General features: G+C 43.8%; 1 protein-coding gene across 1 annotated transcript in view; it reads right to left on the minus strand.

Annotated features, from left to right (window-relative positions):
* LOC109920850 (aspartate aminotransferase, mitochondrial) overlaps window positions 1–23,277 on the minus strand; it is a 37,303-nt gene that overhangs the window by 10,086 nt on the left and 3,940 nt on the right. Inside the window, exons 2-7 of the mRNA XM_020520922.2 lie at window positions 14,083–14,239; window positions 13,828–13,956; window positions 8,691–8,750; window positions 5,487–5,648; window positions 4,190–4,294; window positions 2,652–2,802 (exon numbers count right to left, since the gene is read on the minus strand). Of these exons, the coding sequence (XP_020376511.1) occupies window positions 2,652–2,802; window positions 4,190–4,294; window positions 5,487–5,648; window positions 8,691–8,750; window positions 13,828–13,956; window positions 14,083–14,239 (764 nt within the window). The remainder of the gene's footprint in view (window positions 1–2,651; window positions 2,803–4,189; window positions 4,295–5,486; window positions 5,649–8,690; window positions 8,751–13,827; window positions 13,957–14,082; window positions 14,240–23,277) is intronic.

The following is a 23,277-nucleotide window of genomic DNA, read 5'->3' on the forward strand; positions in this document are numbered from 1 at the left end:
CACAACTGATCCACATGCCTTCTTATCTATCCTATTCATGTGCTCTGTCCATTTCAGGGATATGTGAATAATTACCCCAAGATCCCTTTGTTCCACTAAGCTACCCAGTGTCTTGCCATTCATTAAATACTCCCTCATCATGTTTCTTCTTCCAAAGTGCATCACCTCACACTTACAGAGGAACATTTCAGAAGGCACAGTATCCATCATATTCACTTCCACACATTTCCCAGTGTTTGGATATTAGAATACCAGGGAAGTTAAGGGCAGAATCAAATTGAAAGTAAAAACATATGCTACAGCAAAGGTTAATGGTAAGCCAGAGGATTTGGAAAGTTTTAAAAAACAATAAAAGTCAACCAAAAAAAATGAAGAGACATAAGATAAACTCTGAGGGTAAACTTGCAAGTAATATCAGCAAGAGCTTCTTTAAATATATATAAAGGAAGAGAGGAGTCAAACTGAACACAGGCCCCTTAGAGAACAAGGGTGGGGGAAATAATAATGGGGAACCAGGCTGAGGAGTTGAATAAATACTTTGCATCAGTCTTCACAGTAGAACACATTAAATGCATTCCAGAATTACTAAGTAATCATGGGGAAAAAGGAGATAAGGAAATAAACACAATAACTATCACTAAAGACCAACAAGTCCCTTGGACCTGATGGGATGCATTCTAGGACATTCAAAGAAGTATCTACAGAGATAGTGGATGCACTGGTAGCAATCTGAGGAGGTCCCAGAGGATTGCAAAACCACATTGTAGCTATTTTAAATGGGAAGACGACAAAAACTAGTAACTATGGGTCACTTGGCTTAACGTCTGTTATTGGGAAAATGTTGGAGTCCTTTGTAAAAGATGCAGTGGCAGAGTGTTTAGAAACACATAACATGGTCAAGCAGAGTCAGTGTGGCGCTATGAAGAGGAAATCATGGCTCCCCCCAGATTTAATAGAATTCTTAGAGGAGGTAACTAGCAGGATAGATAAAGTGGAAGCAGTGAAGGTAATATATTTAGATTTTCAGAAGGCTTTTGATAAGGTACCACACATTAGGCCACTTCATAAGATAGAATTCTTTTGAGAAGGTAACAAGACAAAGGGAGACAAGTAGATAAAACCTGGATTTCCTAAAGGCAGCCGATAAGGTACCGCACATAAGGTTAAGAGCCCACGGTGTTGGTATAACACGGACAGTGGAATAATAGAAGACAGAGAGAGCTGGGATAAAGAGGGCTTTTCAGGATGGCAACCGATGAGAAGGTGTTGAGTAGGGTGGGCCTGTACTCATCAGAGTTTAGAAGAATGAGAGGTGACCTTCTCAAAACATACGAACTTCTTGAGGTACTTGACAGGGTAGATGTGGAAAGGTTATTTCCTCTTAAACTCATGGAGTCATACAGCATGGAAACAGGCCCTTCGGTCCAACCAGTCCATGCTGATCATGTTCCCAAACTAAACTGGTCCCACCTGCCTGCTTCTGGCCCACATCCCTCCAAACCTTTACTATTCATGTACTTACCCACATCCACCACTTCGTCAGGAAGTTCATGACCCCGTGACCCACCCGCTGTGTAAAAATTTGCCCCCACGTCTTTTTTAGATCTCTCTCCTCTCACCTTATGTGCCCCCTGTCTTGAAATCCCCCATCCTAGGGAAAATGCAACTACCATTAGCTCTATCTGTACCCCTCATTATTTTATAAACTTCTTTCAGGTTGCCTCTCAACCTCCAACGCTCCAATGAAAAAAGTCTCAGTCTATCCAGTCTTTCCTTATAACTCAAATCTTCCATACCTGGTAATATTCCTAGTAAATCTCTTCTGAACCCTCTCCAGCTTAATAATATCTTTCCTATAATTGGGCGACCAGAACTGGATACAGCATTCCAGAAGAGGCCTCATCAATGTCCTGTACAACCTCAACATGACGACCCAACTCTTATACTCAACAAAGGACTGAGCAATGAAGGCCAGGATGCCAAATGCCTTTTTAACCATCCAGTCCATATGTGATGCAAACTACAAAGAATTATGTACTTACACCCCTAGGTCCCTCTGTTCTACAACACTACCCAAGGCCCAACCATTAATTGGTACAATAAACAAGGGTAGGGCTTACATAATGTGGGAGAGTATAGTACCAGAGGGCATAATCTCAGAATAAGCGGTCACACATTTAAGAGAGAGATGAGGAGGAATTTTTTCTCTAAGAGGGTAACAAATCTGTGGAAGTCTTTACCGCAGAGGGCTGTTGAAGCTGGCTCATTAGGTATTTTCAATGCTTAAATAGACAGATTTTTAATCAGTAAGGGATTCCAGGGTTCTGGGGACAGGAAGGAAAGAGGGGTTGAGGATTATCACTATCTCACTGAAGGGCACAGAAAACTTGATGGGCTAAATGGCCTACTTCTGCTCCTACATCTTATGGATTGGCACTGGCAAAGGAATTGAGGCACAGAGTTGTCAACTCGCATCTCCAATAGGAACACTGGAGATTTTGCATAGGGCGGCAAGTGGAGATGAATTAATCTAAAAGGAAAGCAGCTGGACAATTAATTTGCAAGTTGGAGTTCATTCACATTTGGAGCTGATCAATCCTAAACCACAACTGCATAAACAAACTGACAGGAACCCAGGGATATTTACTTACCATACAGCCCCATGTTCTTGGCATAGGACTGTGATAGAACAATGTTAATGCCCTGCTCAAGGAAATAGCGCACAGCCCAGGCATCTCTGTCAGCATCTCCACTTGCAAAACCCTGGTAAGCCATGTCGAAGAATGGCAAAAGATTTCTTTTCTAGACAGCAAGAAGAAAGAAACTCTCAGCTCCATGTCCCAATTGGTTTGATGGCATTTTATTTAAACAGCAATATGGTAACACCATGTCAATTACTGTACCTTGTTTATTACAGCAAAATAAATCAATCAGTACGAAAGAGATACTGTACAGTTAGGTACTTCACGAGTGTTCTCAGCAGAAAACAACACTGAAACATAACAGGGGTGGCACGGTGGCTCAGTGGTTAATACTGCTGCCTCACAGACCCAAGGACCCAGATTCGTTTCTACCCTCGGGCATCTGCGTTTGGAGTTTGCATGTTCTCCCCGTGTCTGTGTGGGTTTCCTCCAGGTGGTTCAGTTTCCTCCCACAATCCAAAGATGTGCAACTTAGGTGGATTGGCCATGCTAAATTGCCCATAGTGCCCAGGGATGTGCAGGCTAGGTGGGTTAGCCATGGGGAAATGTAGGGTTACAGAAATAGGGTGGCAGGGTAGCTCTGGATGGGATGCTATTCAGAGGATCAGTGTGGACCAAACGGCCTGTTTCCACACTCTATAGATTGGGCATTAATTATGTTGAAAGGGAATATATTCCCAAATGCCTACATTTATAAATAAATAAGCTTTAAAATAAAATAAATGTAAACAATGTAGAAGAACAACATAAATGTTAAAATTAAACTCACTTGAAGTTTTAATTGACTAAGCTCCATCTATTGGCAGAGGTTGGTGAGTTGCCACTTGCACTTACCAACTTCTGCTACTAGGTGGAGCCCAGGAGCTTCAGTGCGAGTTCAGAATGGCAGACACTGGAGATTTTAAAGCCAAGAACAGAGTTTGGGAATGGGGCTGGAGTTTTGTAAGGAGTAGGGACTGCGAGGGCAGGGACAGAAACTGCAGGAAGGTCAGGAGGACTGAGTGTTGGACAGAAAGCATGGCAAGAAGTTCTTCGGAGCAAGCAGGCCACACAGGTAGTCTAGCAAACGGCATAAGATGTGCAGGCCAGGTGGATTGGTCATACTAAATTTCCCATAGTGCTCAGGGACGTATAGATTAGGTGGGTTGTAGGTGGACGGGTCTGGGTGGGATGCTCTGAGGATCGGTGTGGACTTGTTGGGCAGAATGGCCTGTTTCCACACTGTAGGGATTCTATGATTTCTAAACTATTAACATTAAATGAATATACTGGCACTATTTTAATAACATAATTAAAACAAAATGTCTACTTTAGATGGTGGATTACTGTATTAATTAGATATAATGTGGTGGATTTTAACACAAACAAAAAAGAGCTTGCAAAGGGGTTCAGACACATTCCCACGATCTCCATTGAGACGGATGTGGGAAAGAACATTTTGCAGAAAAATCCAACACTTGTGAAACATGCCAGAGCCCACCTCTCACCTTGACGACTGCTGCCAGCTCCTTCCATTGTTCAGTCTTCGGGTCTACTCCAGTTGGGTTGTGTGCACAGGCGTGAAACAGGATGACAGCTTGTTCTGGAACTTTCTGCAAGAGACACAGGAAACATACATGGGAAAGGCCTAAATATACTCAAATATATTCATATTTTTAAGGGACAAACATTCAAAGCCCCTGATTATACAAGTTGGTGATTTTTTTTCTCATGGTTCCCAAAATAATCCCTGCGCAGTCCTGAATTCACAGATCACCATTCAGCAGCTTGCAACATATCTGTGCTTTGATTTGGAATCTGCTAAATTTACATCATTAATAGGAAGTCTTTCTTTGGTCTGTTGCTAGGAACTGAGAGGACAGAATTTAAAGTCTACTAATTGTTGCTCAGACCAGAACTAGGGTAAAACAATCTGTGCACCTCAGCTATTAATCCAATAACAAAACAAACAGGTCTGTGCATCTCTTGATTCAAAATATTGGTCTAACTTGGTGTTTGTGTGATGGTTATATGTTGACATTTAGTTGTTTTGCTTGCACACAAAATAATCTACTCATCAGAAATACTTAATCGGATATAAACGCTACGGCTTAATGTAATGTTGCAACCATAGCTCATTCCTCCTCTTTACCAGGCTGACAAGGACTAGTTATGGACCAACGGGATACTACACAATATCATTCAGAACCTATGGTGACCCCTCAGGAGTTCATTTTCTCCTTTCTGGGGCTCTGAGGCCCCAAAGTGTCCTGGGTCACAACAAATGTTGGACAGGATCAGTGCAGTTAGATAACTGCAATGATCTATCCTTGTTCTCTAAACTAAACATTTGAAAAACATCCAACATTATAGTCAAATATTTTCTGAGAGTTCAAGGATGCGTTTGGAGTTTACAGTTAGACTGAACTCATGGTGATGGGAGTGCAGTGTGAGGTAATGAAATGAGATATAAACGCTCCAAAACACTAATGAGCCAGAGTGATTTGCTTCTACTCCAAAAAGATCAGTGATTAAATGTTACAATCTCCCCACTTGAGTTAACAAAAACCCTTGAACAGTGACCTAAGTAATCCTGATTACAAGCAATTCAAAATGAATGAGTTACAGACAGATGTCATCAACATGTAAATGCAGTTTTAAATCAACCACATTGGACTGCACTGTTCATGCTTTTCGCAATTTGCAGTAAGTATGACCATCAATGTAGCGTCATTGAAAAAATACAAAAATATACTGAAACTCATCAGTCTTAAAGCCAAGAAACTGATGAAACAGTACACTCACCGATATATCCTCTAGTGCCCCAGCAACATCAAAGCCACAGTTCTTTGGATCAAAATAGCGGTAACTTTTGACTTCCATGCCAGCATCCCTGAAGACAGGTGTGTGGTTGCCCCAGGATGGTTTGGGCAGATAGATCTCTCGGCTGTTCTTGTAGAACCGTTGCTGCAAAGCAGGAAAGAGCACCAGTGCTGTGTGTTACAGTTGGGTTGTTATTACAGTAGCCTCCTGTTGTACACCCCACCATCATGCCACCCAGCTCACCAAACATGTCCTTCTGCTTTAGTGCCTTGTACATCATGGCTACCTGCTGCTCACCTCTCTCAATACTTTGTAGAACAGGTATCAAATTAGGAGTGGTTCCCTTACTGAAGGAGGAGCATCCTGGTAAAGTTCTAGTAAAGGTTATTAGGATGATTCTTGGGATGAAGGGGTTTGTTTTATGAGGAAAGGTTGCGCTGATTGGGCCTATTCTCGTTGGATAAGAGGTGATCTGATTGCACATAAGATGCCGGGGGGGGGGGGGGGTTTGTCAAGATGCGTACCCCTGCTGCACTTGCATGCTTCCTTTCAGTGACTGGCACACACAGACACCCGGGTCTAATGGAGAAGTCCCCTCTCTCAGTTTACAGCCATTCAAATAATCACCTATCTGCCTTCCTATTTTTCAAGCTTCAATTAAAATCGTTGTACAAAAATGTTATAAAACCCTTTTAAAAACATCCTTTCCAAGACCATTTCTTGGTTATGTACTTATTCCATGTCATACTAACAAAGCCACCCCACCACCCTACCCTTCCTACCAGAGCTCCAGAGGTGACATGAGAGTGACAGCCCTCGATATCAATGTTGCATTCAACCAAGTGTGGCATCAAGGAGCTCTAGCAAAGCTAGAATCAATGGGTATCGGGGGCAAACTCTCCGATAGTTAGAGACATACCTGATACATAGGAAGATGGTTGTGGTTGTTGCAGGTCAGTCATCTCAGCTCCAGCATATCTCTGCAGGAGTTCCTCAGGGTAGTGCCCTTGGCCCAACCATCTTCACCTGCTTCATCAATGACCTTCCCTCCATCATAGAGTCAGAAGTGGGGATGTTCACTGATGATTCCACAATGCTCAGCACCGTTCATGGCTCCTCAGATACTGAAGCAGTTAATGTCCAAATGCAACAAGATCTGGACAATATCCAGGCCTGGGCTGACAAGTGGCAAGTAACATTTGTGCCACACAAATGCTGAGATATGACCATCACCAATAAGAGATAACCGAACCACCACCTCTTGACATTCGACGTGTTACTACCACTGAATCCCCCACTATCAATGTCCAGGGGGTTATCATTGACCAGAAACTCAACTGGACTCACCAAACAAACACAGTGGCTAGAAGAACAGCTCAGAGCTTAAGAATACTGTGGCGAGTAACTCACCCCTCTTTACTCCCCAAAGCCTGTCCACCATCAACAAGGCATAAGTCAGGAGTGTGGTGAAACACATGCCTGGGATGGGTGTAGCTCCAGCAACACCCAAGAAGCTTGACAGCATCCAGGACAAAGCAGCCCACTTGACTGGCACAAGCATTCACTCCTTGCACCGTTGACGCTCAGAAGCAGCAGTGTGTACTATCTACAAGATGCACTGCAGAAATTCACCCAAGATCCTTAGACAGCATCTTCCTAACCCACAACCACTTCCATCTGCAAGGACAAGGGGTAGCAGATACATGGGAACACCACGCTCTGCAAGTTCACCTCCAAGCCACTCACCATCCTGACTTGAAAATATATCGCGGTTCCTTCAATGTCGCCGGGTAAAAATCTTGGAACTCTCTAACTAATGGCATTGTGGGTCTACCTACAACACATGGATTGCAGTGGCTCAAGGCGGTAGCTCACCACCACCTTCTCAACGGCAACTAGGGATGGGCAATAAATGCTGGCCCAGCCAGCAACATGCAGATTCCACATTTTAAAATAATATAAGTTGAAAACATTAGTCTTAGACTCACTCTTCCTTTCAAACCAGATGTAAATTCAATCAAATTGTAGTTGGGGCTGCCTGGGGGCACCTTTATTCTGAGACGCTGAATTTATCCTGTCACATTACACAATATAAATGCAGAGCTGCTGTTTCCTATCATGGGGGAATCTAGAATGAGTCTCCCATTTAGGACAGAGATGAGGATGTTTCACTTGCTCATAGGGTCGTTAAACTTTATAATTCTTTTCCACAGACAGTAATGAAGCCTAGAAGACTGAATATACTTGGGATTGTATTCGAACAGATTCTTGATTGACAAGGTGTCAAGGATCTTGGGAGGATAAATAGGAAAGTGGAGTTATGGTCACAATCAGATCACCATGTGCAGGTTGGAGGTGCCAAATTTCTAACGTTCTTCAGAATTAAATACTAAAATAAAATCTTACTGAAGAGCACAATGAGTTACTACTACATTTTCCATGGCTTGTTCGCATCACCAAAACACCAGGGTAATGTTGCCGTTAGTTCAGGCAGTGATCAAATCAGATGTCAGTCTTGTGTTGCACAACAAACACGTGCCTTTCTGATTTTGAAACAGTTGAGATAATCAGATGTATCAATTCCTTTGAGTAAAAAGGCTTTTGATTGTTATTTCACTTCAGAATTTTCAATTAAACCAGTCCAAAACAGGGGACTTCAGATAATGCCAAGTGAATGCCTTTCTTGTATCTACAAGATTTACTGTTCTTACTCGCCCTCCCAACCTATAGATTTGCCAACTCTTGGATTACGTCTCCACTTTTCAGTATGGGGAGGAGGGTCAAGGGGCAGATGCTTCTAGAAAGCACACACTTTTATAGGAAAGGTTTGAAACCCTGCATCTTCTACAGAAACCAAAGTTGAAGGATCAAGGCTCACAGGGTATGATATTCAAAGGGAATGACAGATAATAGAGTCTGTTAGGACACAGTCAAGACAGGTTGAGTTTTAGAAGTCTGAAGACTTCTAGAAAGAAGGAAAGTGAAATGGAGGCAAGGATTGCCACAGTTGAGGTCCTGGAGAAACATGTATTTGCTAAGAAACAATGGAACTAACCTTGATGCTAACAGAATGAGGCTGTAGCACACTGTATTTGCATTGTAGGAGAAATGAGAAAGGCACGTTCAGAGGAGTTAACAGTAAAGCAGCAATCTGTAATACATTCCAGTAGACACTGCACCACTCACCAGAAAGCTAGCACCAATCCGCAGTGATCCAGTTCCAGAGATGGACTGCACAGTGATATACTGAAATGAAAAAGAATCACAACAGAACTTTAATTTCTGATTGTTATTCTGAATGCTTTGCTAACACACAGGGTGCATGAGAAACCCACCGGTTGGGAGAAGCTACTGTCACATTTAGCACTGAATGGTCAAAACTACAGCAGCGAGATTACAATGAAGCAGAACATAGAACAGTACAGCACAAGAGAGGTCCCTTCGGCCCACAGTGTTGTGCCGAACATGACACCAAATTAAACCAACCCCTTCTGACTATTCCTGGTTCGTGTCCCTCCATTCCTTGCATATTTATGTACTTAAGTTCCTTAAATGCCCTGATTGTATCTGCCTCCACTGTCACCCCTGGCAACGTGTACCAGACTCCTACCACTCTCTGCATAAAAAACTTTCTCATCAAATCTTCTTTGAACTTCTCCCCCTCTCACCTTTAGTCCACACCCCCTAGTATTAGACATATCAACTCTGGGGAAAAGATCCTGACCGTCAACCCTATCTATGCATCTCATGATTTTATAGACTTCTACCAACTGTCCCCCTAGCCTCCGCCGCTCCAGAGAAAACAACCCGAGTTTATCTAGCTTTTCCTTGTAGTGTATACCCTCTAAACCAGGCAGCCTCCTGGTAAACCTCTTCTGCACTCTCTCCAAAGCCTCCACATCCTTCCTTTAGGTGAGTAGCTTGGAGGAGAACCTGTAGGTAGTAGTTCTCCTGTATCTGTTGCACTTGCCCTTCTAGGTGACAGGGGTCACAGGTTGGGAAGATGCTGTGAGAGGAGGCTTGGTGAGTTGCTGCGTTGCATCTTGCAGATGGCACACGTTGAACACTGGTCAATGTTGTCAGTGCTGAATAGGATGCCAATCAGGCACCTTGATGACAGGCAGATTCAAATACCAACTACTCAAATTTAAAATGCTTCCCGTTTTATTTAAATCCCTGTGCAGCCTCGCTTGCTGTCCATCACTGACCTCCTCAAATATGATTGTCACTCTAAACTCTCCACTCCCTAGACCCGAGCCTCTTGTACCTCTCTCCTTCTCATTACTCAACCCACCAGTGGTAGCCATGATTTCATTTGCTTGCAGCCTTATGTTTTGGGCTACCCTCCATAAATCCCTCGTCTTCAAACTTTGCTTTCAAGAAGCCTGGAAACAGATTTCTCTTCACCTCTCAAAAATACCTCCTTTGGCTTGGCATCCATCTTTCTTCAGTAAGCCCCATTCCCAAAAGTGCCTCGAGATTTTTGCCTACACTGAAGGCACTACATAAATGCCAGTAATTGTTATCCTTAGATTGGAAGTAATTGAGAATGAATCTTAATAAATGCTGCCATGCTCTAAGTAAACACTTCCCATCACAATAAAAATGAAAGGGAAAGGCTACTGCGGGGGACGTAATCCACATTTAAACGAATGGCAGAACCAAAGAAATGATACAATGCACCCCAAGGCATTAGATTTTCCAGCCTGTGATCACACCAGCCTCTAACCTTGGTGATAAGTTCTAACTGAACCTTACAAGTTATAACTTAACCGCCTGTGCAACAGAAATATTAAATTTTCATTAGGAACTACACTTTTGAGTTAACGGCCTATTTCTGGAGCAGAGCACTGCAGTTTTTTTTTTAAAGAAAGCTAAATTAAGAAAATGCTGGAGAAGACCACAGGTCAGGTCATATCTGTTGAGGCAGAAATGTTTCAAGCCAATGACTTTTTGGAACTGAAAGGTGTTTTTAACTCTGCTTCCGACCCAACCTACGCTTAACTGGAGATGTTGATCAGTGTTAAGTGGACAGAAATGTTGCAGCATTTTCACAATGTTTATGCTCAATGTGTTATATTCCTCCTCCTCTGCACCTCCCCCAAATGCTGCCACTAATCTCCATTTTGATGACTCTTACCTTCTGTGCTGCAAATTCCCTTTCTCGCCGTCATTAGTGGATGTAGCTTCTTAAACATTTCTTTCCCTGCTTTTAATGCATTCCTCAAAAACCATCTAGTTCCCCAATATTTTCCCATTCTCTCCTTTATCACGTTGGCATTCATGTTGTCCTTCTACCATGTATGGCCTTCTGATCTTTCTCCCCAGGTTAGTTGAATCAATACAAGCTGCATTAACTGGCTGCATCAGCACCTTTAAGCTGTTTGCATTTTGTTTATGTGTCACAATACTGCGAGGAGGTATTGCAGTGCCGGAGGTGAGGAGGCCCAAGTCCTCAGCCATCACCGAAAAAGTCAAACTCTCAATTTTCTGTTTGTGGGATCTCATCGTGCACAGATGAGATGACAGACCAGCATCGCAGTGACAGAACTGTTACAGTTCGGAAAGAGGCCACTCAGCCCATTTTGTCTGCATTAAGCATTTTGACTTAGTGTCAGTCTCCTGCCTTTTCCTGCACATTGCTTGTGTCTAATGAATTATTCAACACTTCTTTTTGAATGCCTCAATTGACTCTGCCTCCATTACACTTCCAAGCACTGCATTCCAGTCCTGAACCATTTGTGGGAAAAGGCTTTTTCTCATCTCATTTTCTTCCTTTGCAAAACACTTTAAAGCTGAGTCCTCTGGCACTTGGTCCTTTGACTTGTGGAAACAGTTTATCCCCCTCTACTCCATACAGATCTTTCATGGTTTTGAAACTTTCTATAAAAGCTCCTCTTAGCCTTCTCCCCCACCAAGAAAAACAGTCCCAACGTCTCTAATCTTTCCTCAAAATCGGAATGTCTCGTCCCTGGAAACATTCATGTAAAAACCTATATCTCTTCAAAAGTAGTTAACTGGCATGCAGTTCTTCGGAACACTGAATGTAATAAGAAGCTTAACGAAAGCAAGTTCTTCCGTTCATTTTATACATGATCACTGGGGAATAAAGTGAAGACACATGCTACAGTATAATGGCTCAATCAGTACAGAGGTTAACAACTCAGTGTGGGCTGGGGTAGAGATTTCAACTAATCGGTGGAAGGATTAGAGGGGAGCTGAAGAGACATTATTGCCACACGGACAGTGGAGGAGTCTGTCTGAAAAGTTGATAGAGGCAGGAACCTTCACTGCATTAGGGGAGGCAATGGCCGAGAGGTACTATCGCTAGACTATTAACCCAGAAACTTGGATAATGCTCTGGGGACCTGGGTTGAAACCCTGCCACAGCAGATGGTGCAATTTGAAATCAATAAAAATCAGGAATTAAGAGTCTGATGATGACCATAAATCCACTGGGGATTGTCAGACAAACCTATCTGGTTCACTGATGTCCTTTAGGGAAGAAAACCTGCCAGCATCACCTGGTCTGGCCTACATGTGACTCCAGATCCACAGCAATGTGGTCGACTGTCCTCTGGGCAATTAGGGCTTGGCAATAACTGCTGGCCAGTCAGGAACGCTCACATCCCGTGAGTAAATAAAAATAAACAAAATAAGTGGAATTGTCATGGACCCAGAACATGAAGGTTTTGTAGCACTTGTTATGACAGGCAGAAAGCTGAACATCTTGTTCCTCAGCTGTAAATTATCTGTGTCTCTAACGGCATGGGGTCAGTGTGCTCAGAAAACTATTAGGACACAGTTACCAGCTCCAGACTCAGAGTCACAAACAGGCACAGAGTGGGGAAATGGTTCTTGCCACATTAGATTGCTGCTTCCTGCAGGCAACGAAAAGTCCTGTGTATGACAAATGACGCAGCCTATTTTCATTTCCAAAGAGATTCTTCTGCATGCAGACTACAACACTGACCTTGCAATGACATCACTGAGCTTTCAGTAGCTTGGGTATCATGTTGCTAACAGTACTCATTCACAACTGAGCTGCCCCAAGCCTTAAACCTGCGATCCGTTTCCAATCCAGCTACGCATCAGCTTTCACGTCAGTGCTAAGTGATCCTGCATGAACCATGTAATGAATGACCTTTTCACGTATTTGCAGATCCACAGAAAAATTCTCATCCAGCTCACCAGCTGGCAACTTTGAATTTGTGCCTTCTGGTTTTGTTTGCAGTTGGCCAAATAAAGCTGACTGCATGTACATTCTTTCCTTCCTTCAATTGTCTCAAAACAGGTCAGGTCAGCTCTTTCTCAAGTCCTGTGACCTACCCAACATTCTGAAGCAAAGATGTCCAAAATCGTACATAAATATAACCACCACAGCCGTCTCAACAAGGTGAGAATAACACTGTCCTGACGTCCTAAGTTTTTTTTGAACTGGGTAAACCGTTCCAAGAATTACTTTTGTAGCCAAGGGCAGCTAACGCTTTAAAGCTCCCTGAACTTCTACAAAGTGGAGAATGGTTTATTTATTAACATGCTGAACATTCCACATTGCTGCTGTGCTGTTCATGTGCACCAATGGTGGAGCACTGCTCTCCTCTCTTTGCTTGCGGATCACTTTCCACCTCCACCTCTCATTTGGTCCAATCCATTTCTCGGCCAACGAGTTGCACATTCTGTCACCCCCTCCCTTTTTCCCTCTGCCATCATCACACACCCTTGTGCCCTCTCTGTTCGCGCAACTGCTTTGCCCTCCCACTCCCCCTCTCCTCTTTGCTCTGCAAGTCCTCCTTGTGCCCATTGTTCTCCCTCTCTGGATCCTCTGGCTCAGTAGCTGGGAATCTACCACTGCACCACCCCAATCTCAGATTCACTCTCTTCCGCTGCTCTTCCAATCAGATTTTCTCTCTCTGGTGTTCACTTCGCCTCTAGTCCAGCTGATTTCTTTCCTGTGCCCTCTCCTGCTCCACAACCCCTGAAGCTCACTGCAGTCAGTGCTCGCTTATTCCAACGTGGGCAACTTTTCAAAATGCTTTGCGGTCAAGCGTGCACACACTCCCAAGGGAGCATTGGTCCTGACTGTTATCTCAGCACCTGGATTGGCACCAAGCCACACCCAAACATCTCCATGTTGGTAAAGGACATCAATCTGTGGTGTATAATGCTCACATTTCCCCATCTAATGGATTTATCAGTCCATTTATCAATCTCAAAACCTTCCTTAACTGCACCACTTATTTACAGCAGAGCTCTGGAAATGCTGCCACTTGCCTTGATCCTCATCCCTTGGCCCCACTCACCAGCAAAGGCAGTTCCTTACCCTTCCGCTTTTGATCACTTCACTGTTGGCTCCTAGCGCCAGCTCTGCACAGGCCTTGTTGAATTCTGGCAGACCAGCAATGGGGAGGTATTCTTTGTCCATTTTCTTGGTTGCAATTTGGGCCTCGGCCTGTGAGAAGGTCAAAAACCAGACCATGTATCAGTTCTACAATCATTCCTGGAGAGTCTGTGCAAAATTTTGATTTTCCCACTGCCAGACAGCCAACAAAAAGCAGGAATGCCACATCCAACTCACCTTCCTGACAGAATTCAAGACGTATGGCTTGCCATTGTCATCACGGTACGCCCCAACGCCCAGGTTCATTTTCTTGGGGTTGTTGTCACGTTTGAAAGCTTCAGTGACCCCAAGGATGGGGTCGGGGGGGCCCATTTCTACATGGGACCACATCGAGCTGCAAGGATACCAGAAAACAGGTTTCAACAACAGTCATCTGGAAAGGAGCCATTTATCTCCATTCCTTTTAACATTGCATAATGTCAGAGTGAATAACCAGTGCTATCATACAACACAAACAGTTATTTTACATTAATCAGCATTCATAATATCAATCATTACATCCTCCTAACAATGAATCTGCAGCATTGAAGAGAAAACAATGCAATTTTTTTTGTTGTTTGGTCCAGCATTGGGAGCGTCACTGGCCGGACCAGGATACGTCACCCCCTAACTGCCCTAGAGAAGGTGTGTTGCCTTCTTGAACCTTTGAAGTCCATACAATGTAAGGACACTCAGTGCTGCTAGCTCGCTAGGTGGGATCAGAATTTTGAACCAGCAAAAGTGAAGAAACAGTAACACAGTTCCAACTCAGTATAGTGTATGGGTTATCCACTTTGGTGGCAAAAACAGGAAAGCAGATTTTCAGAACTGGTTTTTGCAGGGGATTTTAGTAATTATTGTACGAAAGTGGTAGATGCCGGTACAGTTGCAACATTTAAAAAACATCTGAACAGGTATGTAGAAAGGAAATATTTAGAGGGTTATGGGTCAAATGTAGCGGGACTGCTTTAGTTTGGGAAACCTGATCGGCATGGACGAATTAGACCAAATGGTCTGTTTCCATGCTGTTTGACTCTATGGCTATATCTTATGTATTCAAACCCTGAAGAAGGGATTGAACTACAAAGTATAGATTTTCTTTATTTATTCATGGGATGAGGGCATCGCTGACCACAGAGCATTTATTGTCCATCCCTAATTGCCCAGAGGGCAGTTAAGATTCAACCACATTGCTGTGGGTCTAGAATCACATGTATGCCAGGCCAGGCAAGGATGGCAGTTTCCTTCACTAAAAGACATTTGTGAACCAGGTGGGTCTTTCATGACAATCGACAATGGTTCATGGTCATCGCTAGATTCTTAATACCAGGTATTTTATTGAATTCAAATTCCACCATCTGCCGTGGCAGGATTTGAACCCAGGTCCCCAGAACGTTACCCGGGTCTCTGGATTAACAGTCCAGCGGTAATACCATTAGGCCATTGAACTACGAAGTCCAAGCTTATACTTAAGGAGAAAACTTGAAGTGGGGATGAAACCACTTATGGTTAATTACATTCCTTTGAGCACAGTTAAAACATTGCAAAGAACCTGAGTCCAAGGCAGCAGTGAAGCACAAACACTACTTAAAGTCAGGGAAAGACTGACAGAAGGAATGTAAATCAAATGCTTTCAGTCTTTGCACCACTGACCTCAAAAAAGCATTAATCCAACATAATTAAGCACAGTCTGATCTAATTGTATCTCATAGAAACACACAATGTTTGCACTAGTAACAGAAGACAGTTTGACAAGACCATCTCCCGTAATCCTTTTTCAAAATCCAATTGCCTCAATAAGCAAGTGGGCACAGACTTGACAGGTGGAATCTAATTTGGGAAAATGAGAGTTTACACATTTTGGCAGGAAGAGTAAAGGATCTGAATATTATTTAAATGGGAAAAGACTACAAAAAGCATCAGAATAGGGATTTGGGATTCCTCTGGCATAAATCGCAAAAACCTGGCATCCAAGTTCAGCAGGTAACAGGGAAGGCAAATGGAATGACAGGCTTTATTTCAAAGGTAATGGAGTATAAAGGGAGGGAGGTTTTGCTAAAACTATACAAGGATTTAGTCGATCACAGCTGGAATACTGTAAACAGCTTTGGGCCCCTTATCTTAAAAAAAACACTGATGTAGAGGTGCCTACATTGGAGTGGGGTGGACAAGGTCCAAAATCTCACAACACCAGGTTATAGTAGAACCTGCTGGACTATAACCTGTTGTATGATTTCTGACCTAAGAAAACACGGGCATTGGAGACATTCCAGAGAAGATTCACTAGCCTGATACCAGGTATGGAGGGACTGTCCTAGGAGAGATTGATTTGGTTGGGCTATTGTGGAGAGCTTATTTCCCCTGTGGGACTGTCTAGGACCAGAGGGCATAATTTCAGAATCTGCGGTCACACGTTTAAGACAGTGATGAGGAGAGATCTCTTACAGTCATAGAATCTAATGCACAGAGACATGCAAACTAGTCTGTGCTGACCAAAATGTCCACAAACGCTAACCCCATTTCCGTGCACTTGGCCCATATTCTTCTAAACTTTTCCTATCCATGTATTTGCCCAAATGGCTTATAAAAGTTGTTCGTGTACCTGCCTCAATCATTTCCGCTGGCAGCTCATTCCATATGCGTACCACCCTCTGTGTAAAAAAAAGTAGCCCCTCAGGTTCCCATGTATTCTTTCCCCTATTACCTTAAACTGATGTCCTTTAGTCCTCAATTCCCCAACCCTGGGAAAAAGACGGAGTGCATTCACCTTATCCATGCTTCCCATGATCTTATACACTTCTCTAAGATCCTCCCATGTCTCCCAAGCTCTAAAGTTCTAGCTTGTCCAACCTCTCCCTATAACTCAGTCCCTTGAGTCCTGGTAACATTCTTGTAAATGTCTTCTGCACTCTTTCCAGTGTAATAACTCCTTCCTATAGCAAGGTGACCAAAACTGAGCACAATGCTCCAAGCACAGCCTCACCAATGTCCTGTACAACCACAACATAACTTCCCAACTTCTGTACTCAGAGCCCTGACTGATGAAAGCCAGTGTGCCAAAAGAGTTCTTCACTGCCCTGTCTACCTGTGACTCCATTTTCAGAGAACTACGCACCTGAATTCCAAGGTCCCTCTCTTCCACTACATTACTTAAGGCCCTACTATTCACCATGGAACTCCTGCCTTGATTTAACTTTCCAAAACGCAACACCTCACACTTATCTATAATAAACTTCATTTTCCATTTCTCAGCCCACTTCCTCAGCTGATCAAGATCCTGCTACAATTTCTGATAACCTTCCTCACTTTCCATGATACTGCCTATTTTAGTATCATCCGCAAACTTACTAATCATGCCTTGTACGTTCTCATCCAAATCATTGATAGAGATAACAAATGGCAATGGGCCCAGCATCGACCCCTGAGACACACCACTAGTCACAGGCCTCCAGTCCGACAAGCATCCCTCCACTATTACCCTCTGCTTCCTACCATCAAGCCAATTGTGTATCCAATTTGCCAGCTCTCCCTGGAGTCCATGTGATCTAACCTTCCAGAGCAGACTGCCATGTGGAATCTTATCAAAGGCCTTACTGAAATCCATATTGACTGCGTCTACTGCCCTGCCCTTATCAACCTTCCTGGTCATTTCATCAAAGAACCCTAACAAATTTGTGAGGCATGATCTCCCATATACGAAGCCATGCTGACTACTCCTAATCAAACCCTGTCTTTCCAAATGAATGTATATCTTATCCCTCAGAATCTTCTCAAATAACTTACCTACCACATATGTTAGGCTTATTGGTCTATAATTCCCAGGTTTTTCTTTGCAGCCCTTCCTGAATAAGGGCACAACATTTGCTACCCTCCAGTCTTCCGGGTCCTCACCCGTGGCTAACGATGATGCAAATATATCAGCCAGGGGCCCCGCAATTTCTTCTCTAGCCTCTTGCAGGGTTCTTGGATATGTCTGGTCAGGGCCAGGAGGTTTATCCACCTTCATACATTCTAATACTTCCAACACCACCTCTACAGTGTTATGGACTGTGCCCAAGACAGTGCCACTAATTTCCCCAAGTTCCCAAGTCTTCATGTCTTTCTCCACGGTAAACACAGAGGAGAAATATTCTTTGAGGACCTCACCCATCTCCTGCGATTCCACACGTACATGTCCACTTTGGTCCTTGAGGGGTCCTATTCTCTCTCTAGTTATTCTTTTTCCTTTAATATACTTAAAGAATATCTTTGGATTCACCCCAATCTTCTCAGCCAAAGCTAATTCTTGCCCCCTTTTCTCCCTCCTGATTTCCTTCTTCAGTAAACTCCTGTATCCCCTATATATCTCCAGGGATTCCCTTGATCCCAGCTGCCTTACCTGAGCCATGCCTCCTTCTTTTTTCTGGTCAACGCCTCAATATCTCTTGTCATTCAGGGTTCCCTGCTCCTGCAACCTTGCCCTTCACCCTCACAGGAACATATAGACCTTGAACTCTAGCTATCACACTTTTAAAGGCCTCCCACTTGTCAGAGGTCCCTTTACCTGCAAATAAACTAGTCCAACCAACCCCTGCAAGCTCCTATCTAATTCCATCAAAGTTTGCCTTGCCTCAGTTTAGAACTTGAACCTGTGGACCAGTTTTGTCCCTCTCCATACCTATTTTAAAATTAATAGAATTATGGTCACTGGTCCCAAGTGCTCCCCCACTGTCACCTGTCCTGCCCTATTTCACAAGAATAGGTCGAGTTTTGCTCCTTTCCAAGCTGGACCCTCTATGTACTGCTTGACGAAACTTTCCTGAACACACTTAACAAATTCCACCCCATTCATGCCAGTAACACAATGGCAGTCCCAGTCTTAGTTAGGAAAATTAAAATCCCTACTATGACAACCCTATTTCTCCTGCAAGTCTCCCTGCATATTTGTTCCTCTAATGCCTGTTGACTATTTGGGGGGCCTATAGAACAACTCCAATAACGTCACCATCCCCTTCTTATTCCTTAGCTCCACGGACAAAGCCTCACCGGATGATCCTTCAGTTATTTCAGTTCTGACTGATGCTGTGATACTCCCCCTTATCAAAAATGCAACGCCTCCTCCTGTCTTTCCTCCACCTCTGTCCCAACTAAAGCACCCGTACCCTGGCACATTAAGCTGCCAGTCCTGTCCCTCCTTTAGCCACGTTTCTGTAATGGTTATAATATCCCAGTCCCACGTACCTATCCACACCTTGAGTTCATCGACATTACCTATCAGCCCTCTTATGTTGAAATCGATGCAATTTAATCCAACATTCCAGGCATTCCTTGCTCTCTGTCCTGTTCCAGCCTGACCTGTCCCTTCAACTTGCCATTTCTGATTACAGATATTTCTGCTATAATGCATATTTCATTAACATAAATTGGCTGTAATGTGACTGATGATTAGTGGGCGCTATTTGGGTAACGCGAACTTTCTGCTGCATATGTATAGTGATTTTCTGTAGCATGACTTTCTATAGCGCGAGGTCACACAAGAACGCAACTACCCCATTATAGGAGAACTACCTGTACTGTATCTCTTTCCAGCCTCACACCTGCCTCCCTGCTGTTGAGGATCCCACCACCCCTGCCAATCTAGTTTAAAACCTCCCTTGTAGCACTAGCCAATCTGCCCGCCAGGATATTGGTCCCCCTCCAGTTCAGGTGCAACCCGTCCCTCGTGAACAGGTCACCTCTGCCCCAGAAAAGATCCCAATGATCCAGGAATCTGAATCCCTGCCCCCTGCACCAATTCTTTAACCATGCATTCATCTATCATATCCCCGTTCTTTCCTTCACAGCCACGTGGCACTGGAGGTAATCCGGAGATTACCATGGTCGAGGTCCAGGATTTTAACTCTTTTCCTAGCTCTCTATAATAACTCTGCAGGACCTCATCCCTATTTCTACCAACGTCACTTGTGTCAACGTGTGTAATGACTTCTGGCTGCTCACTCTCCCCCTTGAGAACGTCCTGCAGCCGCTCCAAGACATCCTGGATATTGGCACCCGGGAAGCAACACACCATCCTGGATTCCCGTGTGCGGCCACAGAATCTCCTGTTTGACCCCCTAACTATCAAGTCTCCCACCACTAAGGTCCTGTTTACCTTTACCCTTTCCTGCTGTGCCACAGAGTCAGTCGTAGTGCCAATGACCTGGCTATTGATGCTTTCCCCTGATCAGTCATCCCTCCTAACAGTATCCAAAACGGTATATTTGTTTTTGAGGGGAATGGCCACAGGGCATTTCTGCACTCTCTGCCTACTCCCTTTGCCTTTCCTGGTGGTCACCCAGCTACTCTCTGCCTGCATGTCAGGTGTGATCACCTCACTAAAATTCGTATGTATGATGCACTCAGCATCCAGCTCCAGCTCCCTAACACAGTCTCCCAGGAGCTGAAGCTGGGTGCACTTCCTACAGGTGTAGTCATCAGGGATGACAGAAGTCTCTCTGATCTCTCAGGAGATAGTTGCTCAGGGGTTAGCACTGTGCCTCAGAGCGCCAGGAATCCAGGTTCAATTCCACCCTTGGGCGAGTGTCTGTGCGGAGTGTGCTCATTCTCCCCATGTCGACATGGGTTTCCTCCCACAGTCAAAAGATGTGCAGGTTAGCTGAATTGGCCATGCTATGTTTCTCATATTGTACAGGGATGTCCAGGATTAGCCATGGGAAATGCAGGGTTACAAGGACAGGGAAGTGGGGTGGGGTAGGGTAGGTTTGGAGAGGGGGGTGAAATGACACGGTTCAGAGGGTCAGTGTGAACTCGATGGGCCGAATAGCCTGCTTCCACATTGTAGCGTAGGGATTCTATGATAATGTGTCTGTGAGATTCTTTACCACACAAATTCCTATGATTACTTTCCCACCTCATGTTCAATAAAGACTCCATTCAGTTCTCTCACTTTGTTGACTCTACCTTGTACAGCAGAGTTTATTTCCCTGGGTTTTTAATAACTTATATTTCCCCTCCTTTTTTTTGATTGAACTAAAACACCTATTCTTTCACCACTTTTGAAGAAGGGTGCACATCTGTGACATTAGTTCCTCTGTTCTATTCATTGATGCTACCTGACCTAATGCGTGTTTACAGAATTTTCTGTTGCTGAGTTTCAAGCAGCAGACTGCACAACCATAGCAGCAAAGAACTGTACAACCCCTCAGTTCAGCATCAGACCCTGACACCCAGAAGCTAGGAATCAACTTCAGATCCTAGAACTGAAAGAACAGATTGTTAGCCGACTGTACTATGTGGTCTCCCTGCTGCTCTCCTCAATACTTGACTTGGTCTGCACTATTAGTGTAGAATGGTGTTATACTTTAGTAACTGGCTTTCTGCGGTGTCATTTGAAACTGAATACTGCAGAAGCAGGTGGTGGTTAACCCTGACACTGGCCCTTGAGCCTAACTTTGAAGATCAGTCTTGAACCAGAATTGAAATCTAATTTTGAGTCAGGATCTTTTTTGGAGAAAACATTCAAAACATCTTCTCTGTTTTAAACGCTCCAAGGTGGCTTTCAGTCCAGCAGCATAACAAAATCACAAGAGAGAAGATAGCAGAAAGAGTAAGAGATATTGGAGAGTGGAAATGTAAGGATTTCATAGATAAGGTAGAGGCATGCCGAGCAGAATGGTGCAACGTGGAGAAGATGCATCCTTTACCCTACCAGCTCCTGGCTTTGCCATTGCCACAATTTGGTAATTTCCCAGCTTTAAGAGGAAGTGGAAAATTGAAACCCACATAGAATGCAAGGAATGATGGTTTCTGCTTTCATGACGCTTGGGAAATTAGCTGCAACTGAAATTATACTGGTAAGGATACAGTCAAATTCTGCAAAAATTTATGACATAATCACAAATGCAGTTCACTGCTACCTTCTCCAAAGTAATGCGGGATGGGCAACAAATACTGGCTGAGCCAGCAATGCCTACAACTCATGAAGACAATCATAATAACTCATCAGAGCTTGACCTTGTTCAGAAAGGTATCCCCTCCAAAGCAGAATAATGAACAAAGGTCCAACCTTTCAGGAACTGACAGAATGTAATTACTTTTTATTTTGTAATATTCAAGGATATATTTAAAAGGTAACTTGATGCATTTTTGTTGTTACAGCTAAAAATGGGTTAATGCCAAATATAAACAAGCACTATCTAAGCTATGTTTACTCCTCCATCTCTGGGTAGCTGGAGTTTAAAGAAATGAAAATGACTTAAGACGTACAATGGATTCATTCATTTATTGTTGTACACTATTGGTCTCTAGTTTCTTGCTGCTCTCCACCCCTGAACTCCTGAAATGCTTTGAAAGGATACAACAGCTAGAAACCCTCCAGCTTCAATATTCTCATCTGGAAGCAAGGCCTGTTCTAAACTTGGCCAGCTTCTGGTAAAGTTATTACTTTATTCCTTCATGGAATGTTTGCATGGCTGGCTAGCCCAGCGTTTATCTTCACAGAAGGCGGTGATGAGCTGCCTTCTTCAACTGCTCAGTCTTTGGTGTGTAGGCACACCCTCTACACTATGAGGAGGGATTCCAGGATTTAGATCCAGTGACACCAAAGGAACGACAATATATTTCTAAGTCAGGATGATGAGCGTCTTGAAAGGGAACTTGCAGGTTCATGCATCTGCTGCACTTGTCCTTCTAGATGAAGACGCTCGTGGAATTTGAAGTTTAGAAAGAGCTTTAGTGAATTTCTGCACTGCACCTTGTAGGTGGCACACACTGCTGTACTGGGCATCGGTGGTGGAGGGAGTGAATGTAGATGTGGTGCCAATCAAGTGGGCTGTCTTGTTCTGGATGGTGTGGAGCTTCTTTAATGCCTTTGCAGCTTGATTCATTAAGGCAGGTGGGGAGTATTTAATCATACACCTGACCTTTGTAGATTTTGGACCGGTCTTGAGAAGTCAGGAGACAAGTCACTTGCTGCAGAATTTGTAGACTGTGACCTGCTCCAGGAGCCACAGTATTTCCAAAGCTGGTTTAGTTCAGTTTCTGGCCAGTGCTGATACCAAGCTGTTCATACTGGGTGATTCAGCAATGGTAATATTGTTGATTATCATGGGGAGATGGGTAGATTCTCTCATGTTGGATATGATCACTGGCTGCCACTTACATCAATTAACCTTTGAAATTCTCAGATCTTTTGCACTGGATCAACTGTGAGAGCAGGAACAGGCAGCCTAGGGCAGTGGTGGAAGCAAGGTCAAGCTCTTGTGTGGAGTGCAAGCCCAGGCGCTTATGGACTGCGGTGTTAAACTGTTAACTGTGTTTCTTTGAAATAGTAAGAACTGCCGATGCTGGAGTCTGAGATAACACAGTGTGGAGCTGGAGGAACACAGCAGGCCAGGCAGCATCAGAGGAGCAGGA

This window comes from Rhincodon typus, chromosome 15 (genome assembly GCF_021869965.1).
Source record: "Rhincodon typus isolate 14 chromosome 15, sRhiTyp1.1, whole genome shotgun sequence".
Lineage (NCBI taxonomy): Eukaryota > Metazoa > Chordata > Chondrichthyes > Orectolobiformes > Rhincodontidae > Rhincodon > Rhincodon typus.